General features: G+C 41.8%; 1 protein-coding gene across 1 annotated transcript in view; it reads right to left on the reverse strand.

Moving 5' to 3' along the window:
* Positions 1-24,028, reverse strand: part of CACHD1 (cache domain containing 1) — a 94,424-nt gene that overhangs the window by 19,808 nt on the left and 50,588 nt on the right. The window contains exons 5-14 of the mRNA XM_032192219.1: positions 22,788-22,894; positions 15,202-15,328; positions 12,874-13,018; positions 11,054-11,270; positions 7,884-8,033; positions 6,642-6,875; positions 4,258-4,407; positions 3,582-3,705; positions 2,704-2,821; positions 1,247-1,415 (exon numbers count right to left, since the gene is read on the reverse strand). Coding sequence (XP_032048110.1) covers positions 1,247-1,415; positions 2,704-2,821; positions 3,582-3,705; positions 4,258-4,407; positions 6,642-6,875; positions 7,884-8,033; positions 11,054-11,270; positions 12,874-13,018; positions 15,202-15,328; positions 22,788-22,894 — 1,541 coding nt within the window. The remainder of the gene's footprint in view (positions 1-1,246; positions 1,416-2,703; positions 2,822-3,581; positions 3,706-4,257; positions 4,408-6,641; positions 6,876-7,883; positions 8,034-11,053; positions 11,271-12,873; positions 13,019-15,201; positions 15,329-22,787; positions 22,895-24,028) is intronic.

Genomic DNA, 24,028 nt, shown 5'->3' on the forward strand with positions numbered 1-24,028 from the left:
GGCTATGGCAGAGGAAGACACAAGAGAAGCCTTCAGTTCTAGACAACGAACAATCAGAGAATTACAAATACAGAGGAGGGAGCTTAGTAATCAATGTAGAGCTGGCAGGGTTGATTGTCAGAACAGAGCAGCAAGTAATTTTTCATTGTGCATAACTGCAATTGACCAGACAGCTTTTTCTTTTTAAAAGAAAAATCATAATGCTGGTGCAGGGCTGAAGGTTGAGAACAACATCTTTTCTGAATATTTGACCCATGTAACCCAATTCTCAGTGTGCAACGGTCTCCAGAAGAAAAAATTAACTGGAGTAAGTGAAGCGATCTGCTTTTATTCACATTCCTCTAAAACACATCACGGTACATCCAGCAACCATATGTAGTGCAGTCATAACTTATGAACTTCTATTATAGTCCTTCATCTGCTTCCCAGACCAAATATTCTGATATGGCTACATTTTGCTTTGCATGAGGTTTTTCTACTTGTCAGCTTAGTACTGTGGTTTTGGGGTATTTTCCGTTTATATCTTGTCTTTCTGGATAGAAAACAATCAAGACTAGGCACCACATTAAAGAAAGAAAGAAAGAAAACAAAACTATCTTAAACAATTGACAGCGATTTCTATAGGTTTGTCAAATGCTTCCATTACTCCTCCAGTCTAATCTCACTTCACTATTTGTGGCGCTGCATTATTGCTAAGAAAACATCACAACTGTCTCTCTAATCCGTCATAAGACCTTAAAACCTTCCTACAAACAAAAGCAGTTAATACAGAACTTCTTATAAAATGGCACAGATTTTAGCAAAACCAAGAAGATTAAAATTTAAACGTAAATGTTAGTAACTTATGTATATGTATAGAAATTGTATGTTCTTAAGATGTGCTATGTGCCAATAAACTGCTTTACAGCCAAGTGAACAGAACTTAGTTTTAAGCTTGGTGAGACATCTTTTACTCTCCCCACTACACTTTCTGGGAACTTGATCAAGCAGGACTGACAGCGTAGATTTCTCCTGCTTGGATGAGCAGTCTCTCTGCATTCACCCACACGTGTGCTCTCCAATGAGCAAGTTAGCTCTGATCACTGAAGAGCAAAAAAGCCGAGTAAGGCTGAGTTTCTAATCAGCCTTGGAGGAAAAAAACCCTCTCCAGAGGACAGCACTTCCAGCATTTTGTGAGAAGAGTTTTACTTTCTGCTGCCCCACTCCAACTGCATCACGACATCAAGAAAGACTCTGAGAGCTTTACCTAAGGTTGCCAGCTGCTTGAAGTGCAGACAGGCGTTGGGCTGGCCCAGCAGATCCAGTCGATGATACAGGAGCTTGCTGCTGGGGACAGTGTTGAGATTCTTAAGCTGCTTTACGGGTATTTCTGGTTGTATCACCACGACACACAGAATAAAGGAGGTGTCCTGGACCTGCAAAACACAGACAAGTCGTTAATACCTTCCCTCCATTGCTCAGACAGCAGTGATTTCTAACACTGGGTCACGGATACTTATTGAAGGGTCATTAACAGAGAGGCTCCAAGCTCACGGTTGATAAAAACACATTGGTGTTCCTATTAGGAAGAGTACTAGAAATTAACTCCAGAGAGTAACATTTTATCATTGCTACACTAACTTGAGTGCTGCATGTGCCACATGCTTTCATTGGAAAATATATCTATATTTTTAAGCACCCTCTAGTACTTCAGACTAGCAAAACTTGGAGCTGCCCAGCTGCCCTGTAAGGGGGTTTGATATTTAATGTGGCATTACAACATTAGACAACCTCTTCTGTGAATTTCTGTTACCGAATGACTGGTTTAATCTCTTAAAGTTGCTCAGCTTAATCTTTAAGCTTGTATTTAATTTAATACTGTGAAATGATCCACAAGCACCCTCCTAAGCCTGTTGGCACACAGAGGTAGCCAATTATTTCTAGCATCAGTAAAATTCACCTGGATTGTGTTTAATTTTAGGTTCCATTTTAACCCCAAGGTCAAGATTAGTGTTCAGATATGTTCAAAAATTAAACTGAAGAACTGAAGACGGCTGTTAGAAGCTCTCTTGCAACTGGTAACATAGCCTGTTGCATATGCATTGTACTCAGCTTCAAGGAAAGCTGTTATATAACTAATGTTAATAAGAAAAGTGTTAAATTACAGCAAACATCATTAACGGCTTCTGATATAATTGTGAAATGAGATAGGATCAGAATGAGAAGCTGACATTTTCCCTATTAAGTTAATTAATGAATCACACTACTCTGCCCCAAACATAACAACAGTAATAAACAAAGGAATGACTTAATGCCGTAAGATGCCTCAGCCCCGTGTTTGTACTTGGCCTCCTTACACATCGCTCAGCACGCAGCACGCTCTTCAGCCCAGCACAGGTTTACTTCCATTAGGAAAGCAGGGTACAGTCACCATGTAACTGTACATCACCCCTGTCTCATGAAACAGGTGCTGTCATGAAGAGAGCGCACACGTGTCCATACAGACATGTGTCCAAAGTTTAAATGGTAACTTACATGAAACTAATTTCACTCATTCTTTACTAAAAAGAAAAACACCACAGATTCATGCAGTTTGAGTAATTCAAACCTTTCCTGCCTCAATAGCAACATTTTGTGCTTCACTATATTCAATATGTTGATATACTCTTCAATACTTTAACTTACTTGATGCCAACGTGCAACAGTGCCACTTTAAGCACTTACCATTTTCCAGGCATAGCTGACATTGTAGGCTTCTTTCCCAATTTCTCTCAGTTTGTTTACATGCCAAGACAGTGAGGAGTTCACAGGAACCGTAATGATCTGACTGCCCAGGGGAATGCTACATTGGCAAAAACAACATCCAACGTTTTATTAAACACAGAGAAAGCTCCTAAGCAGTACGCTTATAAAACATATCACAAGATATGAAGACGTCAACTGTTATCTGTCTTCAATGAACAGAAAGATTGTTGTCTGCTGAAAATGTATTTGTGTACCACCACATTTTGAGTCTGTTCTGTCTTTTGCAACAAAATAAAAAAGAAGCCTTTCAATTTCTGTTCTGTACATTCATTCAGCACATGACCACAACTCATCTTTTCCTGGCACACTATTAATACTGGAATGGTCCTCACTTACTACCACCTTAAATTTAAACTTTGAAAGGCAAGGCAGACTTGAAATTAGATGTAATTTACAGAGTCAGCAAGGTTTACATTTACATATATCACCTTGTATCTGTGTCTACTCTACTGTTGCTTCCTGGCCAGAAATGTTGAAATTCATGCTTGAAGACAAGAACTAGTCTACTATAGCAACGTGCCAGTTCTTAAGAAGGAAGTCAAGTATAAGATTTGCAATGTTGGTCACAAAAGTGTAGTTTCTCCAAAGTCTATCAGACATAGAGGGAAAGAAGGTGAAGGAAATTCACCCCCTCAAAAAAAAATAAATTCTTACATGATTAAGACTAGGAGATACCCAATTACAGCTGTAAGCACAGTAATGCAAGGTAACGGACACCATGAAAGTCCTGTATTAACAATCAATCACGTTAATGAGAATTCATTTACTCAATTGGACTTGCATCCTGGATCACTCACCTCAGGATGTTCTGCCGCACCAGCTCAAATTTAGGAATGTTCTCATAATGTATAATATCTGTGTGGAGCGGTGGCTCAGACAGCAGGTAGGGCCTGGTGAGGGATGGGTGCATAAGGGTGTATCCTGAAAAATAAAGACAAAGACATGTGCTAAATGCATTAAGATAACTAAGCCCAGAGTGAATGTTTATAGGGAAAAAAAGAAAAACAATACAGTAACTACATACAGGTGCTGCTCAAATCGTACACGTTAATAAAAGTGAACAAGCAATATTATCATCAAAGAAGTTGCAAAGTAAAAACTACTGCAGTTGCAAAGAATAGCTCAAAGAACCAAGCAATAAAAACAACTTGGGATCAGAAGAAAACAGTTGACACAGGCATGCACCAGTTTTGCCTTTTGCCCTATACACAGAAACACGTAACAACAATTTCAGCAGCAGTAAACATTTCCACATCAAAACTCCAATACTGAAATTTCGTGTCATGAATCCACCTACAGTCTCTAGCTGGCTGGCAACTCTCAAGCAAAACTAACCGAACACCACACAATTAATCCTCTAATAAACATTACCATTCATTATTTATAGACAATTTAGATACAAGAGAATTAAGCATTTACTTTTGATAGCTAATGACCTCAGTGGGTGTAAGAATACTTTAACCTAGAAGTTACCTTTGTTATCGATGAGAAACGTGTAGGAACCCAATGAGTCCTGGTAATAGGTGACATCTTCCAAGATATATGCAAGATTAACATCTACTCCAACAATCCCCAGCAGCAGGTTTCCAAAGTAACATGGTTTACTTACAGTCATTATCAGGCCTTAGAATGAGAGAAATAACAGGAAAACATCAGCAATCTCCAGGTAATTTCTGGCAGAGGTAACAGCTTGTGCTTTATCATTTCAAAATGTTATGCAGTCAAATTTCATACAGTATTACGTGCTGAAATATGGGGAAAAAATGGTGTGCCTATGGGGAGCTGAGCAGGTCATCTGCTGTGTCCAGCTGTTTTTAGCTACTCTCACCAGTTATTTTTTGCTTCTGATAATGACCTAAGGTACATTTAATCAATTTATTAAAATACACAGGACACGTAATGTTTTGGGTTTGTTGTTGTTTTTTTTTGTCAGCCTACAAGTGAATGCCTTATAAATAAGAATCATTCACATGAAAAGCCAAGATATTATTTTGTTCCTTCAATGCTGTCATTTAAGGCAACTGCAAAAAAGGAGAGAGGGGGAAGGGAGACGGAGAGAATTCATACCTGTAAAGCGACATCAGGGATGAATTATTGCTCATCTAATTGCATATTCAGAATATTAAACCTCCGCTGCTTAACTAAATCCCAATATAGACACTGTACTGGGAATTATACCTGTAATTACACGATCGTTTGAGAAGCATCTCTTGTGCCTGAGGTAGGAACTTTAGGTAATGCCTTACTTCTCCTACTTTCTATGCCACTGCTATTTAGAAACTCTTCCTTCAAACCAATCTACAATTTATTTGCATGCATAAATACTGCAGTGTACTTAAAAGCTTATGTAAGCAAAGCTTTCTCTGTTGCACCATTTCTAATCCTTCTGATGCTCACATTTTCCATTATACTTGGATATGGCTTTGTGAGAGAATAATAATGAACCTTAATTACAGAGGTTAAGAAACACAGCAAGAAACAAGCACTCTGACTCAGAGCAGATTTACTTGGGAATGGTCTTGAATTTGTTTTGGGACTCAAAACAAAACCTAAACTCAGGCACCTTTGAAAACCATTCAGCATAACCCCTAACTACTCCTAGGTCATAGCCAACACCAAGAATATACAAAGTCTGGAATGCACAAATACAGAATTTGTACATTGTCCTAGCAATATGAAATCACCAGTGTGATTTCCTGACATCATCGTCACATTTTTCACCTCTCTTTACAGCAAGTCCTAGAGATGTGTCTGGTGAGCTACCCACAACCAAGCAGGGGTAAACCCTCCAAACCCTCCAGCTCTGACCTTTCAGGTGCACACACTGATAGCCATCACTGACATCCATCAGTGCTACGCCTTGATTCTCTCTGTTATCTGGCTGTAGGAGTGAAATCAGATGAAGTTGAACACACAGTGCTTGTTACTGTGGCATTGAGTTTTAAGGTAAAAGGGCAGATCCATGCGCCTTCCACCATGTCAACACAAATTAGCCACTGATGGGAGAGCCAGGCTGCAGACATCCGCTGCATTAAGGTGTTCTTCAGGATGCAATCACAGTCCAGGGAAAAACTGACAGCAGGCTTCCACTAAATTCGATGTATGCCTTGCTGCCAGACTGCTCGGGGCCATGGACAGCCGGCTGTCAGGGCAGCCCAGCTCTGCTGAAGCTAGAGGAAGAGCTAAGGACAGCACATTTTGGACAGCAATTAATAATCTCTTTATGCCACCATTAAGCTGGTTGCCTTCCCTCTCTTACAGGGGTCTGACTGCCAGTGCCTGGCATCCCCATCTTCACAGACAGGCCAGAAAAAAAGGAAATTGCAGCAGCAATGATGACTCAAAAGTCACGTGCATGGCTCCAAGCAGAGGAGGAAAGGGAGTCTTGGGTGATGATAAGTTTTCTGTCTTCCAGTGTGGGAAACTATGCAATCCTCTCAGTCTGCTTTAAGACCTCAAGCCATATGCAAGTACTGAAAGAATGAACCCTGCAACGGTGCAGCATGGTCGTGGGTGTCACTTCAATGTGACAACACTGCTTTGCTCAAGTAGAAAGAATTTCTCTCCACAGATTAAATTCTGGGATGCTATATATATATATTCACATACATGAGAACAAATTCATCCCTGAGAATCCAACCTAAATGTACCTACCTCCACATCCTATTACCCCTCTTTCCATAACTAGACTTTCTGCAGATAAAAAGCCCATGGGCATGAAAGGCAAATTTTACATCTGCTTTGGAAACATGCCCAGAAGAATCACCTTGCAAGACTACAGCACATTTGGGAATACGTAAGCAAAAGGGAACCTAATTACATAGATTTTTATACCCACTTTGAATGTAAGCACTTACCATCTCCCATTTCATCCGAGAAAGGCAGGCTGAAGACTGCCTCATCAATCATTCGGTTGGGGAGGTTGGTATAGAATCGGCCAACCGTAGTTTCCAAGTTACTCAGCTGGTTTAGGACCATCATGCTGCCCTTGATCACTGGCAGGGCTGTTCGATCCGGCACCCCGTACTTCACCGAGTTCTGCTCTGCCAAGTCTCGCAGGAAGGCCAGTTCTTTCAAACCTGTCACTCCCTCTGAAACCAAGAAATATAAGGAAGGAGATAAAAGAAGCTTACGGTCCATCAAGACTTCTGTATCTTACTCCCAAGTGCCGTAAATACAAGTAATTAGCTGGTACAAAACGTAATAAGGTTACCTCTTCACATACTCTGAGATACAGCACACAAAAATTCAACACGCTGTTCATACCACCACTTTAAACAAAGATTTCTTTTAACAAAGACTTATGTGACCTATAAATCCACAGGACAGCTCTTTGTTCTCCACTGGTGGCTAGTCCACGTAAAGAACCCGGCACATATTATACACCCTTGGAGATAACAGGCTTTGTTCTTTAGCTTAAACATTAAAGCCTCACGTTTTACATAAGTCCCAGGCTCAATTCCTGCAGGCAAATCAAAGACTTTTGTACATATTAGGACTCAAATGAGTATTTAAACGTACAGTAAAATGATATATTAGCTTAAGCATTAGTTTCCTTGGCTAGAGCCTGTGTGCAATTTTCAGTAATGCAACGTACAGCCCTCTTAGTGAAGAGCTTTGCTAGAAAACAGAGGAAGCCAAACTGAGCGGGTGATCTTCATATTTAACTTCACCTGCAAGTTAGGTCCTCAGTTATCAAAGCACTCAGGTTGTTTGATGTTATATTCATGCTTACTGGCTAACAACTCCAACGTAAGTCACATGGATGCTCATTTTGTGGGAGCAAGGAACACTGGCAATGCCAGGAAGGTTTACAGTTGCAACAGTTATCAAATTTAATTCAGTCTGATTACCACTAGACTTTCTAGGCAAAAATCTTTTACATCCTGAGCAGCTGCACTTTGATAAATAAGCATATTGTGGCACAGGGTTTCGTACATTAAAGAGGCAACATCTGGATATGGCCTGGGGATTACATGGACCAAAATCCATTAACGAACTGCTCCCAACAGGGCGTGGAATTACACTTGGATGAGCTTAATAAACTGGCTGTGCTATGAAAGGGAATTTCCATCCACTGGAAGGAGAACATCTCTCACCATTCATAAGCGCGTACGTGAGAATCATTACGGAGTTGTTGAGAAAACTATTTTCTTCGTTGATGACGCGTAGAGTCGCCTTTTTGTCATCTTCTGAGGAATCTTTCGATGTGATCCCAGCCGAGAGATAAATTATGACCATATCAGTATCTAAAACGAATATTGCAGACAGTGCATTAGAGTTTTAACTCAGGAAAGCACTGCGGTAAGAGTCCTTATGTCTGCTTGCAAACGTATATTGCCAACAGCTTCATTTGTAAGATTCAGAGGAATCTACAGTGGATAAGCACACTGGAGCCTTACGAATTACATCTTTTGTTATTAAACATCCATTCACACTATTTAGCAACCCCCTGGTTGGCTTGGTGCCTACCAGCTTCCCAGAAGGCACACTGATGGCGTTTGTGGAGCAGACCCCACCAACACAGCCTGGCCTGGCTGCAACTGGGCAGGAGTACGCTCGAGATGAGCATGCAGCGTGCTGCAGAGGCCTCTTAACAAGACTTAACAAGAGCAATAAGCCTGCAAGTTTCACCTGCTGAGCCTTTTTCTCCCCTGCAGAGCGGAGCTGTGTGCCTCACGGGGCAGCACCTGCCTGCATTTCCTACAGGAGAAGTGCACGGTGCTTCTGACAGGCAGCACGGGAGCTCGGGATGCCATGGGATGAAGGGCACCTTACCTTTCCTGCGGCGTAGGTCTGAGCATAATGCCTGAGAAACGCAACGCAACGCGCAGCCCTTCATCTCCGGCTCCCTTTGCATGAAGCTGAACACGTTTTTCAAGCCGAGTATGTTCTGTGCGAACGGCCTGCCTCGAAGCCTTTGAACATGCAAATCCCAATCTTTGCTTACACGCAATCTGATTTCATCATCTCAGTGTTAGAAGTGTTTTATGCATATAATTAAGACACTTGTAGTGATCATGCAACACCACATAATCTGAAGCACATGAGGTCTGCTGGTTGTATGCCAACTTTGTTGTCCCATCTGTTATCTTTTATTTTTTAAATAGTTATGAATATTGACTTGGATATTTTGTCCTCCTGACTTGAAAAGCCCTTCAGCCAGAAGTGGGTTTTGACACAAACGAGTATGACAAGCTGTTTTTTCGCAGGGAATTTCTGCTGTATTTTTTTTTAAGAAGCTAAAGATAGAAATAAAAGCAAAGCCAGGTGTGAATACAGCTTTAGCTGTATTTAAGGAAAGCCATTCATCTGTTTCCCAGGCTACAGCACAGATATTTTATATCGCAGCCAGGGCATGGTGCTTTTAACATTTTTTTAATATATATGTGTGATTTAACTTATCTGTGTGTATACACACACACGTATAGACAGGCTACCTATTTGCCTCGGGTTTTCAAGGGGTGTTGGCTCTCAGGGACAGCCTTCCCTTACACTTTGGGATGAGGGTCTGCTGAGCAGGACAGCGATAGGATCTGGCACGAGGCAGGAAATCCTGACGTGTTCAGCAGCACAATTCCTCCATCACATACCAGGAGTTCCCTTCTAACTTTTCCAACGTGAATTCAGGAGCGAGGTTGTATCTCAATAGCTTCCCTGACACACCCACACATTGTTCTCCAGGAACAGGATGTCAGAAAATTAACGTTAAAATTAATAATACTCTTTCTTTTTTTCTTTTTTAAAGATAAAAAGATTATTTAAAAGAAAACGAATCACAGTTTATAAACATCCTCTTCTTGTATCTGTTGTGTCTCACCCTGTGAATTCTGAAGCTTGCTATATTCATATTACATCTTCAAAAATCTTTTACTCTTAGAGAAGACCTGAATCCACAGTATTTACCTTTTATTTTAATTTTACGTACTTCTGCTCCCAATAACTGTTCCAAATGAAACCTAGTAAAAACGTGTTCTTCCACATTAGTGAAGAGGACACCAAAACCTTCTCATCCTAACACACAAACAATGCCAAACAGAAAAGGTACGTAGGAGGATGTTGTAAGATTCACAGACAATGTTCTTGGAATAACTACCCATGACTAATATGTCTTATCCCAGCCAGCTTCAGCAGCCATAGATTTTTTTTTCTTTCTCTCTAGAAAGTTGCACCCCTTTCATCATTTTGCCAGAGGATGGTAAAAACCTGCCCTTGACAACCCTGTCTTTCAGCTAAGCAATGTACAGACAGATAAATGCTTCACTTTATCTATGGCCTAAAGCTCAGAAGTTGAACGAACCTTTAATAGCAAAAGCACCATTTTATAAACTGAGGGAAAGTGACCTGAAATAGGAGCACATTTCCTTAGTCTTTCAAAAGCACTTTCATCCCTGGGCTTTTCTTTTCAACCTTCTTCCGTTCTGCACAGCAAGCTGAGCTGCTGCCCTCCAGGACAATGAAAAATTTGCAGTCATCTGAGGGGGCCCGGGACCAGGCTGTGGGATCTGTGTTACATAAACGAATTGGCTGAAATGACGGAGATCAGGCTGCTCCCTCCACCCTGCCACGGCCCTGGCAGTGCTACTTGACTGCCACAAGCACTCAGAGCCTTAAGAGCTGCCTTTCCTCAGCTTCCTGGTAAGCAAATGTGCCGCTTGATTTCACATCCATCTTTTCCACATCTTGCCCCACGTCCCCATTACAAAAAACACACACAAAATAAAAGAGCTTTGGGAATGGGAAGGAGAAACCCCATTACGCATACACCAAACCAGGAGGATATTAGATGAAGGAAAATTTATCGAGGTCAGCCTCAGGTTCCATAAAATATCACCCATAACTGGTATTCTCAAAACACCCTTTTCCCTGAGAAGTAAGGACCACATCCTAGGATTCCAGTAAGGGAATTACCCACATCCATTCATTTTAGCAATATGCCAATGAACCTGCTGCAACAGCAGTTTCCATTGAAAGGACCCCTGCACACCTCTAGGACATAATTCTGTTATCAGCCATGCACTCCTGCAATTTCATCTTATAGTTTAAAAGAAAGTCAGCAAGTAGAATAAATTTAAAAGGAATGGCGACATTCAACAGCCATTCGTGAAGATTTCAGATCAAGTAAATGCTATTTAATAAAAAACATAAGCTTTTTTTTTTTTGGATATTCCAGACACTACATTTCTTTGGCCTCTGTAAAAGCGAGAATCTCAAAAAAATATAATTGCAAGCCTCAGAAATAATCAGGATTACACAACAAGAGACTTACTTCCTTGGAGTTTCGTGCCATTGTTTGTATTTCGTATCAACTGGAAAGCCTTTTGAAATCCTACTGCATGCTGTGTAGGGCTGTCAGATGACTTTATACTGCTAACGAAGGTGGACATCTTCCTTTTTGTCTCACTAGTGGCAGGAGACAGAAACGTCTTATAGCACTGATCCAGCGAGCAGGTTCTTACTGTGTCTGCCACGGTTAACACAGAGATCTTAAAAGAGAAGAAACTATATTGGATTACCTTACCATTTATAATTCCTTACATACCAATATAGAAAACACAATGATAAGCCAACTGAGGAGATTTGGTGGATTTAAATTCAATTGTTAAGAAATAAATGCTTGAGGCATAAATCCATCAAATTTGAAAAGGATTAGACTTATGGTGATTTCAAGAAAAAGAGACTTCGGTCTTTGTTTCTCAGATGAAGTCAGCTCTGCTCATACATAATAGTTACTGCACTGTTCAGGGCAGAAACCTAAGCAGACTGGAGATATCTGAAAACAAAATCAGCAGAGAGCATTTCCAGGAAATCCTTGAGTGTCTGTAGAAAAGTGGAGGCTGCACAGAAAATGGAAAAAAGAAAACCCTCTACAGGGTTTTCACAAGAGAATTGTTACGATTTTTTTTAAAAAATGTTTTAATCAAGGTGACCAAATCTACCACCAATTTTTATCCTGTAAATGAGTTAAGGCACCTAGTGGTAACACTTGTGTTAATATACATATAACATACCAATCTAATTAAACGAGTGGCATACTTTATTCTAAATTATGACTGATGCAAGAAAGTCACAGAATAAAGCAGTAATTATTTACTTGTTTAACAGGTTTCGTAACCACTGAGCTACTGACCAAGTAATCTCGCTCTCAAATGTATTTTCTTCATTACAGGTCTGTATTCAGACAAATACGTTTGGCACTTAAATGTAAGTCCTATTAATTCTGGTTAACTGTAAGCATTATTATACTGCATGAAAACTCTCTAAAAGCAAAGCAGTTAGAGGTGTTTTTTCCATACTATTATCTTAAGGCAAAGATTGTAACCAGTAATTCTTCAATGTAATTTGACTGAAACTCCCTTCCAACTAGGAAAACAAGCAGCAAGAACAAGCAAGGTCCCACTAACAGAGAATTACTGGAAGTACAGACAAAACTGGGGACTGCTTATGGACTTGTAAAAGCACCCTTTGTGCCCACGTTGTAATCCCTACTTCAAACAAAAAGATGGGTTAAGTGACTTTCTCAATGCCAAGTTGAATGTATATGGCAGAACAAGAAATACAATACAGATTTCTTGGCCCTTTGCTTTATCCTTTCCTTGCTGGTATCACGGCCGTCTGGGAATCTTCCAAACACTCATTACATTTCAGATCACTCCAAAATAACAGCAGAATAAATCATTTCCATTTTCCCAGGCAAGAGGACAGCCTCAGAGGCAAAATGAGTCACTCAAAGCAACACTTCAGAAATCAGTCATGAAGTTCAGAGCATGGTTCCAGTCGCCTGCTGTATCTCACTGCTGACCATCACCTGAAGTCTCTGCCAAGACTGAGAGCCTTTAAGGATTACTCAGAAACAAGATTTTGCCTTAAATCAGTGGATTTCAATTTTTTCAGCCTCTGGATCACCAAATGCTTCCCCCACAGTAACACAGGCTTCCAAAAGTGAGTTTGATTCCTCATCACCCATGAGAAGCAGACCACGGATCCCCATGAATCCATGGACCACAAGTTAAAAACACCGCTTTGGCTGAAAACATCAAGCAGAGTTGAAACCAACAGAACCATGCTCATCGCTGGCAGAAAGCTCACCTTATCGTGTTCATCTATAGAGCTCAGAATAACCTGAGCAGCATCTTTGGCGATCTGAAGCTGTGTCTCAGTGACCGAAGCCCCGTGGTCCACGATGACGACGATATGCTTGGACTGAGGTCGGACAGTAGAAACGTAGACGGGCCTGCAGGAGAACGGAACGCAAACCACTGCCGTGAGTCATCATTTCCACGAAGATGTTTACAAGTGAAAATAGCCGAGAATTAAAACCAAGAACAGCCCCACAAAGGAACAATAACTTACAAAAGGAATTTTTGATTTTATAAGAACTTCTACCAGGAAAGACCAGCTGGGGATCCAGACCTAAAGAAACGGCCCTTGCTTTTACTCTTTCTGACCTGAACCCAAGTCAGGTGTCAGATCCTTCTCCCTCTAGCACAGCAGCTGCTTCCAGCTAGAAATAAAAAATTCTGCTGAAGCAGTGGCTGTGTTTGGGACTGCTGTTTGCAGCAGGCTTTGGACTGAGCACGATAAGCACCGATTATTTAATGATAACTGTTGGGTGCCGGGAACATTACTCACATGGAAAGGTAAGCGCAACGGTGGGTATTTGCTGGTTACATGACAAGTAAAAACCTGTGCAGCTGTGCAGAGTTCCATTAGCATAGGGAGCTTGGTTTATTTTAATAAGAGAAGGCTTCTGGCCAAGAAAAGTTTTTCTCTTGGAGCCCTGGAGGATTTCACACGGGTTGTGCTCCGCATCCCCTCAGGTATGCGCAGCTCTGAGCCGCGTGGCCCAGCTGCCTCAAACCTGGGTGAGGGCTCAGTGCTGCCACGCGTCTGTTTGTGCTAACATTTAAAACATATTGTCAGTGAAGGGCTGCTCAGATACAGTTCAATATTGCGAGGTATGTGAGAAAGATTTCACGAGCTCTTCCAGCTCTTTCAACCTGGAAGAAATTAGAAAATTTGACAGGGCCCCTTTTTCTTCTTTATCCCAGACTCAAAAACTACTTAAGAGTCAAGTGTGAGTTCTGGAACCTAAATTTTGTTATATTAAATTTTGTTACACTAAATTTTGTTATATTAAAGACAGCCACAGCAATCGTATCAACAGATAAAGAAACGCAGGAGGTTTTAGACAAGGCACTGCAGTAAACAACTGGCACAAATCTGTTCCTAATTGTGGAACCGCCTGCAGCTCTACACTTACATGAATACCTAGAACTTAGAGAGCACGTTTGATCTTCAAAGCACTTACTATTAACTAATTAATCTGTCCAAACTATCCTGCAAGGTAAATCTTAGCAGGAAAATAATATCCCTAGTTTATCCATGGAGAAGCTAAGACCAAGATTAGGCGATACGTATGAAATCACCAATGGTTTTAGTGTCAAAAGTCGGATGGAGACTCAGGTATTCCCAGCTCTCACGTCTTCAGACCACACCTTTCCAAGGCTATAGGAAACTTAATCAAGCCCAGACGCTTCAAGCTTTGATGATACAGAGAAGATAGCACCAGTAAACAGCTGATTGCTCAACACTGTCAAGAAACCAAAGCGCTGCTCAGCTTCTGTGCATTCAGCTCTGTGGAAATGTACTTGGTTGGGCTAATGCTTCCCCCGCATAGATTGATTAGCTGGTACAATTAGCTAACTTGTGACCTAAGAGTGACTAAAGCTGCTGCACTTTCTCAGAAGAATCCACCCTTGAGTCTTGATCAATCCCCGTAGCGTTGACAGCAAACGCCGGGGGTGAAATAGCAAACTGCAACTGCTTTGCTGTGTGCCTCCAGACGGAACAGGCAAGTTATCACCCTGAATAGGAAAACCATGCCACCATTTGGTCCTTTTTTCCTACAATTTTCTCAGTAGAAACAGAAAGTGTCCACTATTGCTTCCCTGCTACCCACGACGTGCCACTTGAACCTCGGGGGGAGGTTCCAGAAGGGCTCTTGCCGAGGGCTGTTCCCATCTGTTATCCTCCAGCCCCCTTCCCCAAAGCCATGCACCTGCCTCAGCAGCAGAGTACGTGCTCACTGCTTTGCTAATAGGGGTCAAGTATGAGTCAAATACAAACCAAATTTTGCCTGTGGGCTGACCTTCAATTTACAGGTTACTGCTCTGTACAGCTAATTTGATTTGAGAGATGTGAGGAACCTGTTGGCAACTGTGTTGTCCTTTAAAGCTGCTTCTTCTTAAGTGAAATTCAGTATTTTAAAAACAAACCTAAGGAAACCAAGCGACCCCAGCAGAAGTTACTCATGAATGTTGTTGACTTGGAAAAGCAAAACACTGGAAAAAAATCAGTACTCGAGGAATGCAATTTTTGTGCTTTGCCCCCTAAACGTAAGGAGTCGAGTCGTACCTGCTGCGGTGTTCGTAGCTGCCTTTGCACCGGAACTTGTGGGCTGGGAAAACGGTGAAAATGCCTTCTTCTGAGCTGAAATACTGCCACTTAATCCCCGGGTTTGACTTCAGATTATCAGCAAGAACTGGAAGTTGGACAGGAAAAATGACAAATGAAGGAGAGTTATGAAGGGAGGTCAAACTGAGAGCTACGTTTAATGAAAGGCCTCTCTCATATGTACTTGGAGAAGAATAACCAGGGTTATAAACAAGGGGCCCACGCAGCTCTATTTGAGGATTGGGTAAAGCTTCACATCTGATTTGCGAATAGTTGAAGTCTTTTAGAAACCTAACATTAGACTTGGTAGATTTTATTTAATGGGATGAGTGTTCCTGAACCTCTGAAGCACAACTGCGACGAAAGATGCCAAGGCAGGAGCAAAGAAGGAAGAGATTAAGGCACTTATATATAACATGTATGCAAACAAACATTTACACATAAAAACAATGTCTATATGGAATTTTCACAAAGAAAAAAATGCTAAAAATAAAGGAAGTATGTTTTTTACACGGAAGTAACCCCAAAATACGAAACAGGCTTGCAGCTTACAGCCCCGTAAGCCAAGCCACTAACATTACCCATCTGTTTAAAAATGTCTACCTGAACATTTGGCAAAAATAGCTTTACACACAAACGTGGATCAAGGAAAATCTCACCAAACAAACAGCTGAAAGGGTTAAAGAACAGGGAGAATCTTTCTTTGTTCCTCATGCTTTTGTTCGTGAAGGGTAGACAGGTACAACTCCCACTCTCAGGACTGAAGAATTTCTTCAAGTTTCTCATTATCCCTGTGCCATAATTGACAGGGCTGCAGGCTCTCATGTCGCTCGTTAGGAGCAGTAACCCCTTTTCAGGAAAAACACAGCATCTCCTCTTGGGGTTACGCAGCAGCCATCCCATCCAAGTGCTGCCTGGCGGTTGGTGGCTCCACGCTGGTTCCACCAAGCTCACCACGAGCATCACCAGCAGCTTCCCATTTTCCAAATCAAAGTAGAAAAAGAACGAAGGTAACAGCTCTTAGCAGCTACACAGCGACTTTCCTACAAATCTCTCAAATTCCTCCAGGACATACTCAGTGTATGGGGAAAAGCTAAGAATAAAGCAGGTCGGTGACATGTTTCCAGGTGGCGTAGCCAAGCACAAACCAAGTTCAGGATGTAACTGGGGAGCGCAGATCTCAAACCCCCTTGTGGTTTATAGACCACATTCATTCTTCTTAAAACGTGCTCACCTTCCCTTTTAAATAATCTTCAAGAAAGTGCTACTTAACACCCACAAAGTCCTTTGAAACCTCTAGCTCAGCAGCATTAACAAAGCTTTGTCGCCTGCTTCAGAGGTGGCACTGGGCTTTCTGCCTCGTGGTGACACGGGGATGTCCCCACTGCCACCTCCACTGCTCCCTGCAGGCCTGGTGAGGTGACAGGGACAGAGCTCTGCTGTACAGCTCCTCACCTTTTCTTGAGCACTTCACTTCTGGCACTCCCCTTTGGGCTGAGACTGAAAATAGACCAGACAGCTTCATCTCCTGCATCTCATTCATTACCAAATACCCCACTATTTGGGTTGGAAACCACCGCAGGGCACATTTCAAACCCTAACCAGATGTTCTACAACAAACTAGGCAGGCAGCCCCAGTGTAAGTTCCCATCCTCAGCAGTTTAGCACCTTCTCGAGTTTCCCAGACTGGCTGTGGCCACGACGGTCTCCCAGCATTCAGCTCAGGGTAATTACCCCATAAAAACCACTATCTCTCCCCCCACACACCACCTTTTGCTACAGTTGTTTGCATTTCCACTGTGCCTACGAGCCCCAAGGAAAGCCGTGGCTGCATCACGTTGGCCTCTGCCCAAAGCAGCAGCTTCGCATGATCTTCACTCCAAAGAAGCTGCTGCCTTAGGAGATGAGATGAGGAAAAGGACCAAGGAAGAAACAGAAGAACGAGGCACTAAATTCCCACAATGATGTCAAAGCTTGTTTCCCTGCCCTTGTGCGCAGGTGACATCAACCTGGTGATGCTTTTGGGAGCACGAATCATTTTTCTACTTCATTTTCATGCTTTCAAAGAAAGCACCCATGATCTTGCAACCAAAAGTCAAACTCATTTGCAAATGTTTTTTTGTTTCACTCACGTCTCCCTAAATTTCTCTCAAGGCCTTGTGTTGGTGTCACACTGGAGACGATGCCAGTTTCTCGGTGCCATTTGTTTTGTAAAAAAAAAAAGCAGGTTTTTGGTCACCGACAAGTAGTTTCTGTGTGGCAGGGACACAAAGCTGCATGAAATTTTAATACTGCCAAATTGGAAACTTTGAGAAAAAAATTCACTTTTAATTACAAATGAAATAAACATAAAGCCACACGGAATTTCTAGCTGTTATAGCTAGGCCTACCAGCAATTCCTCTCCCCAGCCCTCTCCTGAGTGCACCCATCCTGTTTTCCTCTCCAAACTCCTGTCTGGAAAGCTGAGATGTGTTTCTGAGCTCATCTAGGGGGTTGCAGCCTCGTCCTCCATGCTTGGGAGCGCGATGCTTGGCCACAGCTGTGGGGATCCAGGGAAGTATCCGAGAGCCTTTTATTAAGCTGTAAAGAAACACTTGAGGGGAAAAACCAACAGCACTGCACCAGGTCCCCAAAAGCAGCCAAACCTTGGAAATATGTATATGCAGTTCACAATTAACATCAAAATGTAACTGATTTTAAACAACATCGCCTTTCAGCGTCAACGTGACACGGTTTTATTTCCTGAAAGACTTTGACCCAGGCTTCCTTCTCCCTCCTGTAACCGCTGGGAAATCTAGGTGTCTCATTAAGCTAATTGCTCAGACTGTTTTTACTAATCGAGACCAAGCTGGCATCTTCCGAGGGCTCTTCACCGGCTCGTCCTCGCCGGCTGCACGCTGAGCTGCCAAAACCCCAGGCTTAGGGGAGCTGAACCTGCCCTCAGAGGTCAGCAATGCTGAACTTAGCTCATTAGCATCATTATATATTTATAATATAATTGCCATCATAAAGAGGCTGAATTTCAGTTCTTCTCATGTCTCCCAGAGTCTGAAGACTATTTTCAAACCAGGTCCTTGAGCACTCAAAGCCGGGCTAGAACAACCTGCCCATTTTAATTTCGCCAAGAGCATTAAAATAAAGGAGTTTATAATTACAGGCATTTTTTTAAATCGTTGCTGTATTGAAGGTGAACTCCTCTTTCCCACAAGGCCATCATTTGTATTTACTTTCCCATGACAGCATCAGGGCTTAGATGCTCATTTTCCCAATAAAACAATTGGGTTTGAACCCTAACAAATTCCTCGCAGCCTCAGTGCTCCCCTTCTGCTTTTCCTCCTCTGCTCATGCTTCCTTTGACAAGTCCAGCAGCTCGACGTTGCCTTCCCTGGACACCACCAATTTTACCACGTCTCGTTGCTTATTTCTTTTTCCCATGACCACAGGAGACAGACTCCCATCAGATAAACAAAAGCTGAAAAATAGGTTTTGTTTTCCTCTTTAGGTGCCCTCTTGTTTTCCATCTGAAGTCACAACAACGCCCTGCAGATATTGCCTTGTTCCTTGGTCTCTGCCAGGACACACAGCAAATGTTCTCTCTTTTGTTGTTTTTGACCAAACCTCCCCTCCCCTCAACATTTCACTCACTCAGCTGCTTGCCTGTACTTAATTATCGCCTCATCCCTGCAGCAAAGCCGGGCTTTGGACAGGTTATACAAACAAAAGACCCCAAAAAAACCCCTTGTGAGCTGCCTGCCCAGCCTACACACCGACATTTGTCCGAGCTGGCAGCAGTAGCAGAAACATGCACAGGGCATTTCACTGCTACTCATTTTCCAGGCTTCCATAGGCTTGCTAAGACCTGTGGTTCCCATCTGAACTCAAACACCAACCTAATTTTTCATTTTCTGTTTAGGATAAAGTTATTTTTGCACATAATGTAAGCCACCTACCTCCCTACTGTAACACAAATAATATTTTGCGTTACATGCAATGATTTTACAGCTCTAAAACGAGCATCTCCGCTCCGTGAAAACCCAGCCTCGATATCCCACTGCTGGCAGGAACCTGGAGGTCTAAGCCTCACAGAGAAATCCCAGAGGTGTCTCAGCTTGGAGGCATGGATGGGGACGTGAACGTCCAGCTGGGAGCTGCCTCCGTCCTCGCCACGCACAACGCGGCACCACCTGACCCCAAAGGCTGCCGCAGACAGAAGTTGGGAAGAATTAGCATGAGAGCATTTGAAACGATCATTCTCTCTAATTATAAATATCTAACAAAGCAAAAAGGACTTTTAGAGAGAAAGCCCTGTGTGATAGAGTTTATAAAACTTCAAAGGGAATGCGATATGATAACACTTAGCACTTCTAGATACCACTTTACATCTTCAAAGCATAGTCAAATCATTAACTAATTAATCTTCAAAGAAAAGCAGTCAGTAAAAAAAAAAAAAAGGGGGAACTGCTGAACATAATTGCTCATTATAAGAGTTTCTTACAGTCTTCTTCAGCATTACATTTATTGAGCTGCAGACCTCACAGTTCTCATCAGGCAAAAAAAAAAAAAGTTGAGTTTTCAGTGAAACACACACAGACTGCAGCTCTGCTCCAAGAGGAACCTCTGTTAAAAGTCCTCATTATGGAGATACTCCAGTGATGCTCTGGAACAACAGCAGAGAGTGAATGTGTTTAGTTTACAAGTTAAGACGTCCTCTGACCCACAAGACTTATCCAGGACTTTCTGAGTCAAGCTGCATTCTGCCTCCTGCATTTTCTCCAGAAAAAAGCCTGCAGCTTGAATCCAATTAAAATTCTGCTGATGGCACAAGGCAGGGCTGAGGCCAGCTCACTCCCTGGGAGCTGTTTGGACTCTGAAGGGCAAAGAAGTAACAAACATCATGGAAAGGAGGGATCCCAGCTTCTCAGCTTTAAAAGGATTTGAGCCATGAGTTACCACCCCCTCCAAACACCTCCCAACTCCTTTACCTCACCCAAGCTTTCAGCTCAAAGTATAGCAATGCAAGGGGCACGACCAACGCACTCCACATTTTAAATGATCAAGACCTTGAGTAAGGCACAGACAAAATCTGTTGGGAAATGTGGTCCCATCCCTGCATGTTCCTGGGGAAGCGCGCTCTGCCAAAGCTGCCTGATTTGAACCAGACATTTGGGCGTTTTGGAGGCTGAGAAAAGGAAAGATTTACTGGTTCCTTGTTTATTCAAGAAGATAAAGAGCAAGCAATCTGATAACATAATGCACAGGCTCTGGGCAGAGTTTTGTCATCTAATAAATAAAGGACTACTCACAGAGTGAGGGCAGATCTTTTAATCTGACTGACTGAAGCCTGCGATTCCACGTGAAGAATAAAGACTCTCTCCTCATCTATTTTGTAGTCGTGGCTAAAGGTAATCCAAATGGAAAACTCCAGCCAAGATAAAAACAGAACCTTTTCAAGGAGAAAAAAAAAACCCACAAACACCACCACCACCAAATCAACCTGATCTCACAAAATAAAATAGCAAAAAGTGGAATTTAAGGGCTGGGAGAAGAGAATTTTTCCTATTTTTTTTTTCTTCTTCCTCTTTTCTCCAAGATCATGTTTATCTTCTATGCTATAAAAGTTCAACAGAAAATTACAAAAGAAAAAAAGTTTATTTTTGCATGTTTCACGAGCTCCACTTCCCCTGTTGCCTCATTTTCCAGCACCAGCCCAGTCTTTCTGTTCCATTTCTCTCTCAAGGGCATCTTCTCACTCGCAGAAAAGATCCTACCAAAGGCTGTTTGAAAGCTGCTAAGAAGAAAACCAGAGGAGAGTTTCTCACTGTCACCAAGTCCTGCAGCGTTTCCCTGCTCTCACCATCACTCCAATTCCCTTGTTGTGTGCTGCCCGTGCTGCCAAGGCCATTTCGGGGAGCTTTCGAGACCAAGGCAAGGGCAGAGGAGGCACTTGAGTCTGAGTGGCGAGTCAGGACAGCGAGACCTCGTGCTCGCTTTGTTTTTGTAAAAATTCGAAACAAACGTAAAAGAAAATTCTAGCTCAGGCTATTTGTTTTGCACCACTCAAGGAGAAGGGATATTTTTTTAATGCTTTTTTTTTTTTTTTTACTTGGATGTTCTGCACTATAAAAGTAAAAAATGGCTTTTCTGTTTCAAGGGCCCAGTAAGTGATTCACTCAGTTCCTTACTTCTACTGCAGTGCCTGAAAATCTGCTTTCAAAAATTATTCTGCTTAATGACAATTGAATGCGATTCTAAACATTACTATACTAATAATTACTACTTTTTGTTATTTTTTAATTCCTTTTTTTATAAAAAGAGCCTGGAAGTACAACAAAGTCCAGTAAAACACAGTAAGTGAACAAAGACTGCGTATCTTCAGGATGGGACACACTGCACAAATTAGGGTGATGAGACATCAGGAAATTAGCTTGTCTGGCCAGCACCTGTATTCAAGATGCAGCATACAGCTGATAGGATAAAAAGAAACCTATGGGGGCTTACTTTTGTTAAGACAGTAACTAACCAGAAATAATGCGAAGCTGTAAGAAGAGATACAGTAAGAGAGGGTAGGCATATATATATCTATATATAAATAGATACAGATATATAAATCCCATTTTACCCTCTTTTTTTTTTTTTTTTGGCACTTAAACAGTAGGGTTAAAAAAATCAGCATTTTGTTCCAAAGATGCATGAGAATTAAAAGAAAAACATTATATCTGCAGTCTGCATCGCTTGTCAAAAGCGAACAAAAAGCCACCAAGAACTTTATGCTAAATGTAATCCTCAACCAAAACTTACTGTGCTATCTAATTTACAGCACTAAGGCAGCATAAAAAGTTGAACAGCACGACAAAACAGCTGGGCAAAAGCTGAACCATGAAAGAAGAACCTGAAAACCACGTATTAATTTCAGTTGACCATCTAAAAAAAATGAAAATCAAAAGAAAAAAGCAAACTGTGCCACGCTGCAGAACCAAAAGCTTGATTGCTCAGGGATAAGCCACGCATTTAATGGTTTGAAGCATATTTCCAGCTCTTCAAGTGTGTTACGACAACAGGTTGACAGTCAAGATAGAAACACCTTGAGAAGACAAAGAAAGGAATATTTTAGAACATCCTTATATTTTGTAGTTTTTGCACGTCACTGCAAACACAGCCTCGCATTAGCTGAGCTCTGCTAAGAAGATCAGAGAAACTTCTTTGCTTGGCCCCATCGAGAGCCGACACTACTGATGCCAAAGCAGACAGGCCTGGGAAGGAAAGTGCCTTGGAAGAAAGAAGAAAAGTGCATAAACCACAACAAAATTATCCATGGTAGGCTAGAATAAAATCTTCATGACATTTTTATAAAGTCCTCAAGACTAAGGGCATACTTTAGGTATCGTCTTTCCATCATGAAATCTCAAATTAAGAGCACTGTGACAGTTTCAAGGAGAACTAGCTTGTTGCTATGGCAATCCGTGCTAATTCTCTATGCCAAGGAAACGTTACAGTCTAGTGGAAAAAACCTACAAGAGGAGGCAAATGCCCAAAGTATACTACTTACCAGAATTTAAATCACGCCCGGGATTGAAGGCTCTGCTGTTGACAGTGGTGGACAGTCTGTCGCAGCTGATCGTTCTGGACACGTTGGTGTTAAAGTTGCCATCGAATCTGAAACGCCAACAGCAGGATTAGCAGAGCAGACAGTACCTATTAAGCACACGCAGCATTTACAACGGAAATAAATCTTTCTGAAGGTTCAATGAAGAAGAATTATTTGTTTGGATACTCCACCATTACACGTGTTTCTAGGGCCCATGACAAATTGTGAAACCCAAGAGGAGGAGGGATAAACTCATCACAGCTGGATTGCATCTGCTCCCTAACATGATACATTACATTTTTCCTCTCAGTATTCCCTGAAAGATAGGATCTGGGGAGACTGAGCCCTTTCATCTAGATTTAAAGAGGTTCCAGCTTGGCACTAGGCAGAGCATGCAGGCGTGCCATCGGCAGGTGTCTCCTCCTGATGTCACACCAAATTTTTTCTTGCTGTTAAGATCCTTTCACCAGCTGAGATCCTTCCACCAGCACTAATATTTCCTCTGCTGCTTTTAAAAAACATATATAAACCTAATACCTCATATGAAGATTCCCTCTTTATGTCCTTAGGAAAAAAATCTAGAAGTAGATCAACACAAACCCATTTTCTGTAGCAATGTTTGAGGATTTACATTCTGAAGAGCATAAAGAATTTGAGTCTGAAGCTTTGTTACATTTCATCAGGTAAAATAATTCCAATACATCCCTAATTCTAATCCCAGAATCGTCTAGGTTGGAAAAGACCTTCAAGATCATCAAGTCAATGCACAAAGTAATTCAGTAATTTTAATGACAATAAAACCTAATTAAACCAAGGCCTTAACAAAATCAAAATAAGAAGGGTTTTAAAGGTTAAGTAACTATAAACATTTCTGAAGCTTTCAAGGACTTAAAAGCAGTTTTGTATCATTTACATAAGGCCAGTTTTGCTCATTAATAACTTTGTGACCTTGATCTCTTGATGGCGTTTGACTTACAGTCTCCTTGTTCATGGACTTCCAAAACTATTTGCCTCCTATCGGAGATTTTTCCTACCATCAATTTATTTCTGAGAAACCACAACAAACTGCGAGTGAGGCCTGCGGAAAATCACGTTTTGGAAGAGGAGCCTGGCTTGCCTTGCTGGAGTGCTGCCTGATAAGAAGCAAGTCTTGGAGAGAATCTGGGCAGAACGGGGGCTTGTTGAATACTGTCAAGACTGAA

This window comes from Aythya fuligula, chromosome 8 (assembly GCF_009819795.1).
Source record: "Aythya fuligula isolate bAytFul2 chromosome 8, bAytFul2.pri, whole genome shotgun sequence".
NCBI lineage: Eukaryota > Metazoa > Chordata > Aves > Anseriformes > Anatidae > Aythya > Aythya fuligula.